We start from the raw sequence: 7,922 nt of genomic DNA, 5'->3' as shown, positions 1-7,922 counted from the left end.
ACTATGAGTCGCAAGTGACTCAATGGCACATAACAATAACAACAAAGTCCCCGACTGAGCAGCAGTGAGACTTTAGCAAGCCTCTTCCTCTGGGTAAGATTCCAAGTCCATCTGCAGCTTGTGGGCAACAACACCTACCTTGCAAAGTGGCTGGGAGGATAAAAATAATAGATATAAAGTACACGAAAAATAGTAAGCACTCAAGTGGTAGCTATAATTACTTCTAACCACGAAAGCAGAAGGTGGGAGTGATTTTTCTGAAAGTTGGGCAGCTGGCAAGCGGCCGAACCAGGACCCCATTCTCAAGTCTTGGGCTCCAGGTCCCAGACACTTCTGCTCACCAGTTCACTTCTGTGAACTTTCTCAGGCTCTCCAGGACGAAGCCTCCCCACCCAGGCAACGACTTCCTCCCACGACCCCCACCCTGAATCCTTCTGGAAGCCTCCCTCCGCACAGCTGCACACATCTGGAAGCTGCCCTGCTGGAGCCCTTGAGGGGTTCAGTCCTTCTGAAGCCTCCAAGCGGGAGGCATCAGGGTGGCCGCCCAGGGCTTCTCCGCCCTCTCCCCTGTCCCAGACTCCAACCTCCGCTCCGAGGGCGCAGGCTTCTCCGCACCCACAGGGCAGGGCAGCCCCACAGGCTCCAAAGTAAAGCTCCAGCACGTGGACACTTGGGATGCACACTTGAGGTGCTCGTGCTTGGAGCTGCGTGGTTCAAAGCCCCGCGAGGTAGCCTCCCGGTCCCTGGCACGCCTGGGCGCACACACATCTGCAAACCCTTAAATTAAGCCCTCGCGTTTTTTAAGCATGGAAAACCGGGTAAGGGCCCAGGGCGGTGGGGGGTGGGGGCTGGTGCTGATTGAGGGGGTCAAGAGGACCCAAGCAACCACGAGAACGACGCCCTGGGGCGACCGTGAGGCGTCAGGAGAGGGTCCTGGCTCGCTGCGCTGGGCCCCGCCCTGGCCCATGGCCGCAGGGTTCAGACAGGGCCAAGGAAGTCCAAACCCTGGACAGCTCGCGCCAGGGCTGGAGCCAAAGGCTGACGTTGGGTTCTGAATAATGTTTGGGCGGCAGGCGCAGCCCCCAGGGCTCCGCGAAGACGCCCTGGAGGAGCGGGCGCGGCCTCCCTTGGCGAGTCTGCAAAGCTGCCTGGAGGTGGAGCAGCCCGCACCCTGGGCCCCGCTGCAGCTCCGCAGGCGGCTCAACGCGAGAAACACAGCTTCCGCCCTGGATTTTTCCCTCTGGATTCCACAAACCTCTCTAGCTCACGGAAATTCCTTAACTGGTCAAGAAAGGAAATGAAGTTCTTGTCTTCAAAAAAAAAAAAAAGTGTGCATGCACACGCGTGCCCAGGTCAAGTCATCCTGCACCTTTGGTGTTAAAGGTGGGGATGAGCTGGGAAGAAGGGGGAGTGGAAGCCTTTCTAGAAAGAGGAAGCCTTCATGAAGCCGACAAGCACAGGGAACATAGATATTTACAGTTCCTGAGCCTCCAAGGGCCCTTGACACAGCCTAGACTTATTCTCCTTGTGATTAACACAACTATAATCGTTATAATTGTTGAATATCCCATGGATTGCCAAAAGAGCAAATAAATATGTCTTATAAAAAGTGCAGCCAGAGAGTTCCTTTGGAGGCAAGGATATTGAGACTTCATCTCACATACTTTGGGCGTGTTGTTAGGAGAGGGACATCATCCTAGGAAGGGCAGAGGGTCAGCAAGAGAAAGGATGATCTCCAACAAAATTGATGACTGCAGCAATGGGCTAAAGTGTATCAGAGATGTTGAGATGACACAGGGGTTCAGATTTCTTGTTTACTGGGTCACTGTGAGGACTGGACTCCATAGGACCTGACATCAACAAATCATTAAAGTGATACAAATGGATCAGCTTTCTGCTGCTAAAAAAGGATTGTGTTTTCAAGTACAATCAAGAGGTACCAAGATAAAAGGCCTGGTGATCTGCTTTTCAAAAATCATCCCTTGAGGGGAGCTCTGGTGGCCTAGTGGCAAGAAACTGCACTGCAATCCCAGAGGAACACAGTTCGAATCCACCAGACGCTCTGCCGGAGAAGGAGGCGCAATATCCTCCTGTACCAGTCAGATCTGATTTGACGGTACACATACACAAAATAAAAAAAATAAAAAAAAATCATCCCTTGAAAGTCAAAGTGCGGTTCTAGTCTGTATGATAGTTCTGCTCTTAGCATGTTGTTGTTAGGTGCCATCAAGTTGAGTATGACTCACAGTGACCCTATGAACAGCCAACCTGAACCCTGCCCTATCCTGTGCCATCCTCACCCTCTCCAAAACACTCAAGCTTATTGCTGACATTGCTGTGTCCTTCCATCTCACTGGGGGTCTTCCTCTCCTTTGCTGACTCCCCATCTTTCTCAGCATGATGGCCCTCTCCAATGAACAGCGTCACCTAGCTTCAAATCCAAAGTATGAAAGACAAAGCTTCTCCATCTTTGCTTCCAAGGAGCACTCCATTTGGCACCCTTTCTAAGACATACCTGTTTGTTCTCTTGAGAGTCCATGGGCTATTCAGTATTTTTCTGTAACAGCACAACTGAGACATCATTTCTTCTGACATCCTTATTCATTGTCCAGCTCTCTGATGTGTGGCAGATGATTGAGAAGATCACGGCCTGAATTAGGTGAACCTTAGTCTTCAAACTGACATCATTGCTCTTCAGCACTCTGAAGAGGTTCCTGACAACGGAATGGCCTAATGTAATGAGTACATCGCTTGACTTCCTGACTGCTAGGATCAAGGGTGCTGAATATTCATCTAAGGAAAATTCAATCATTGACAGTTTTAATGCTTTCTCCACCTATTATAAGGTTGACTGCTGGTCCTCTGCTGAAGACCTTTGTTTTCTTGATGTTGAGATACAATCCATATTGAAGGCTGCAGTTTTTTTATCTTCTGCAGCAAGTGCCTCAAATCCTCCTTATTTTCAGCACACAGGGTTGTATCCATTCCATCACACCTGGGAAATCATAGAGACTTTGCATTTGGCATGGTATTTTTCAATGGATCTTTCTAAATTACACAACAACCCTGAGAACCAGAGAGAGTTAGTACCTTGTCACTTTACAAAAACAAAAGGGGATCAGGCAGAGAGAAAGAGATGAAACAGATTCAACAAGGAAAAGCAAAGAGATGCAGTGAAACAGATGTCAAAATACACGGAGATCTCTAAGGAACCAGGAGCCAAAGTCTAAAGAGACTGACTCCAGATACACTCCAAACTATTACTGCCTCTGGTGAGTTCGGGTGGCTCCACGGTAAAGAATTGCACTGCCAATACCAAGGTAGGTGGTTCAAATTCACCCACTGTTCTGTGGGAAAAAGATGAGCAGTCACCTCCCATACAGTTTACTGCCTCTGGAAATCTACTACAGAGTCAGCTATGGCTTCATGGTATTTAATGACAACAATCCTGCCTCTGTTAATTTAGCAAAACCACCATTTGTAGATAGGATTATAACTGAGGCATAGAAATTAGGGTTCAAAATACCAATTTGGGGGGAAACGTAACTTACTCTCTAACACACACACACACACACACACACACACACACACACACACACACACATACACATACACACCACCTCATTAGTGAAGGCTCATAACCACCCTCAGAGCCATCTGAGAGAGAAAGGTTTCTCCTCAAGCTGGCACTCTGAATTTGAGCTTCTGGCCTCCAAACTATCAGAAAAGAAATTAAATAAATATCAGAAAGCCATTCACACATGGTGTTTCAGTTATAGCAGCACTAGATTTAGGTATTGAGAGTGGAATGCTGTGTAAACACACTCAACAACTTGAAATACAGATGTTGTTGTTATGCAACTCATAGCGACCTTACCCACAGTACCTCTGAACCCTTGGCTATCTCGAGCCAATCTCACTGTCTCCAACACACCTGCACCCATTTTCCCCGTCACTGAGTCAATCCGTGGGAAGTGGGTTTCTTTTTTCATTACATTGCATTTATTTATTTATTTTTCTATTTCTATTATTATTTATTATTTATTTTTATTTTTTATTGAGATGTTAATGAAAGTTTATAAAGAACTTGGGTTTCCAATCCTTCATTGTTGCATATTTTCCCCTCACCCAAAATTGCTTTTTTCTTTGGAAAAAGAGTTATTTCACTATTTTACAGTCCCATCCCACCCCCACACCCTCCCAACCCCCCTCCCCAGATCACTTTCCTATGCAGCTCTTATTCTGGACTCTTGTCATGCCAGTAATACCCCATCATATATTCCTTTTATACAGTTCTCTCCCTTGTCTGTTTCAATGCCGTGTACATTATTTATCCCCTCTTTTCTTAGTTTCCCCCCAACCCCCATGTCAGTCCTGTTTTAGAACAGTGGTATTAAGGGGCAGTACTTTGGACATGTTATCAAGAGGGACCAGTCCTTGGAAAAAAGATGTCATACTGAGAAAGATAGTCAGAGAAAGAAAGGAAGATTCTTAATGTGACTGACTGACACAGTGACCATAACAATGGACCTGAGTGTAACAGAGATGATAAGGATGGTGCAAGATAGAGCAAGATTCAGATCTATTGTTCATAGGGTCTCTATGAGTCATGATCAGTTGGATGGCACCTGGCCGCAGTAAAGCCGGGAAGGTTCATTGTTGTTGTTGTTATGTGCCATCGAGTCACTTGCAGCTCATAGGAGCCTTATAACAACAGATCCGAACATTGTCTTAAATTGTGCCATCCTCAGGATCGTGCTCAAGTCCACTGCCACAGGCACTGAGACCGATATCCTTTTCCATCGATTAGTCCTTCCAACAACAAAGGACATGAGATGAAGTTTCACCAACCTTGACTTTAAAGACTTTAAAGAGTACCTTGGTCGTACTTCCTCCAAGACAGTTTGTTCTTTTGGCGGTCCATGGAAGATTCAGTACTCTTCTCCAGCACCACAGCTGAAAGGCTTCAACTCTGCTTCTGCCATCATCATTGATGTTCAACTTCCCTATACCTAAGGAAGTAATCGAAAATACCATGCCTTGGATCAGGTGCATCTTAGTCTTTAAACAGACATTCTGCTGTTTAGCATTTTGGAGAGGTCCTTAATAGCAGATTTTTCTATGCAAGACAACTTTTTATTTCTTGAGTGTTGTTACCATAGGTTTTGATTATGAACTCAAGTAAAATGAAATCGATGGAAATTTAAATCTTTTCCCCATCTATCATGATATTCATTATGGCCCAGTGGTGAGGATTTTTGTCTTCTTGATGTTGAGATGTAATCTATATTGAAGATATAATCTTTAATCTTCTGGAGCAAGTGTTTCAAGTCCTCTAGGCTTTCAGCAATCAAAGTTGTGTGATCTACATAACACAAGTTGTTAATCCTCCCATCTTGATGCCACATTCTTCTACATAGTGTCTAGCATTTCGAATCATTTTCAAATAATTCAACAGATTCAATAGGCCTAGATACAACCCTAATGCACATATTTCCTGATTTTAAACCATGTCATATTCCCTTATTCTGTTCAGGCAATTATTTCTTGATTTAGGTTTCACGTAAGTACAGTTAAGTGTTCTGGGATCCCTATTCATCTCAATATTATCAATAATTTGTCATAATTCACATATTCAAATGCCTTTGCATAGTCAATAAAACACAAATAACCATCTTTCTGGTATTTCCTACTTTCAGCCAAGATCTGACATCACCAATGATATCCCTGGTACTGTGGCCTATTTTGGGTCCAACTTGAATTTCCAGCAATTCTCTGTTGATGTGTTAACTCTGTTGTTTTTTAAATAATCTTTAGCAAGATTTTACTTGCACGTAAGATTAGTGATATTGTTCTATAGTTTCCACTTCCTGTTGGATCACCTTCTTTTGGATTTGGAAGAAATATGGATATCTTCCATTCAGTCTGCCTGGTAACTGTCTTCTAAATTAGTCCTGTTCAACTTGACAGCACCTAACAAGTTAGTGTAGAATGCACTGCTGATGTAGTCCATAATCCAATGTCCCCAACTCTCTGGCAATTTGAATCCCCCAGTGGCTTCATGGGGGGGGGGGGAGGAAATGAACAATCTTTTCCTGTGTGATTTACAGGCTCAGAAACCCATCTGGAGGATCTGTTCTCACTCAGTGGCAATGAGTTTAAATTTAATAGTAAAAGCTTAAATTTCTTTGAAGGAATTGTCAGTAGAATTGTGAATATGAAAGGCAATTCTGATGAGGGTTTAGAAGGAAGTGGAACGAGCTGTAAAGAATGTCATCTTAGAGAATACATATAGTATCAACAAAGGTTGTCATTAACAAATGTGGGCATGAATGTGTTTCTGGTTAGACTTTAAAAGAAAAGAACCTGTGATTTGATAGTGGGAGGATACTGATGTATGCAGATACAGAAAACAAATTTATCTGCATTATATTCAAATATCTGGTGTAAGATATAGCTTGTAACTATAAACTTAAGTATCTGATGAGATTTCTAAGAAAATATGAAAAAGGGCCACGTGATTTCTCCTTTTCGTATATGGCAAAAGGCAAGAGGAAGGAGATGGACTTCAAAATGAATAATATAAAATAAAAGCAACTTTAAAAATTAGAAAAGTCTGTCTGACAAACTAAAGGCACAAGTTCTAGAATGTTCATCAAAGTTATACCTACACAATCTTTTCAGAGAGGTTAAATCTGTGAGTTCCAACTGTTGTGACAGAAAAGATATCAACTTAGACTGAAGGGACAGAGAGAGAACAGAAGAAAGAATGCTGCTTGCTGCTTGCCACTTGGAATCCTAGAGGCAGGAAACAGGTAAATATCTGTTGTCTGCCAAGAAAAGAAAAGGATTCTCTCTGGAGCAGCTTAGAGACCAGCAGAACTGCTGGAAGGAGCACCGGAAGCAGGGCTGTGTAAGGTACAGAGTGGGACCAATGTTTCCAGGCCCTGGAAGGGTGGATCCAAAGCCTCCTAGATTTCAAAGAGATGGAGCTTCGCCAGCTCAATTCCACAGCACAGGACTATTGCACTGGTGTGCCAGGGGGACGGAGCCACCACCCACAACTGAGCGGGTGGGCCTGCCATGCCAAAGGAGCAGAAAACCAGGCCTGCAGGAGCCAAAAGATTGCTGTTTAGATGGACTTGGAGGATGAAGCCACCTAAAGCCAAAGGACAGTTGCTGTCCCATGGAGTACAGAAGGCAAAGTTGAAGACAAAGGTCAAGGGTTCTCCACCCAGAATCCAAAGGGTGTGCCCAACAGCCAGAGTCTGAAGCCAGGGCCAATGCCTTGATGATCTCAGAGAACAGAAGATTGTTTCCAAGTCTTGAGAACTAATGCAATTTGTTCTGGTGGGTTTCGGACTTGCCTGATGCCTGTTAAGCCTTTCTTTTCAATCTCTCCTATTTGTAATGGAAATGTCTACCTTTTGCCTGTCCAGATCTTGTACTTTAGAAATTAGTAACTTGGAATCTGTATTTCAGAGGTTTGTTGTTGTTGTTGTTATGTACTGTCGAGTCACTTGCGACTTATAGCAACCCTATGTACAACAGCTCTGAAGCCTGCTCTGTCCTGTGCCAAATATATGGTCTCTGATAAACCTACTCTCATTACCCTAGTCACTGAGTCAATCCATCTCATCTAGGGTCTTCCTCTCCTGCACTGTCCCTCCATTCTCCCAAGCATGACGTCCCTCTCCAAGTACTGGTCACTCCTTGCAACATGCCCAAAGTATGTCAGACAAAGCTTCAGAATCCTTACCTCCAAGGAGCAGCCTGGCTTCACTCTCTGTAGGACAAACCTGTTTGTTTTCCTAGCTGTTGTTGTTGTTATGTGCCATCGAGTCACTTGCGACTCATAGTGACAAGAGCTCTAAATGCTGTTCTATCCTGTGCCAACCTAGCCACCTCAAACGCACTTATTC

The 7,922-nt window shown here is 44.4% G+C and overlaps 1 protein-coding gene across 1 annotated transcript in view; it reads left to right on the top strand.

Annotated features, from left to right (window-relative positions):
- The first annotated feature begins 1,058 nt into the window (after positions 1-1,058).
- Positions 1,059-7,922, top strand: part of LOC102853458 (hematopoietic progenitor cell antigen CD34-like) — a 167,073-nt gene continuing 160,209 nt past the window's right edge. Inside the window, exon 1 of the mRNA XM_006888007.1 lies at positions 1,059-1,205. Coding sequence (XP_006888069.1) covers positions 1,059-1,205 — 147 coding nt within the window. The remainder of the gene's footprint in view (positions 1,206-7,922) is intronic.

This window comes from Elephantulus edwardii, unplaced genomic scaffold (genome assembly GCF_000299155.1).
Source record: "Elephantulus edwardii isolate Elephantulus edwardi_28Jun2011 unplaced genomic scaffold, EleEdw1.0 scaffold00063, whole genome shotgun sequence".
Lineage (NCBI taxonomy): Eukaryota > Metazoa > Chordata > Mammalia > Macroscelidea > Macroscelididae > Elephantulus > Elephantulus edwardii.
The sequence above is the reverse complement of the archived record's forward strand: the minus strand, read 5'-3'. Positions and strand labels throughout refer to the sequence as shown.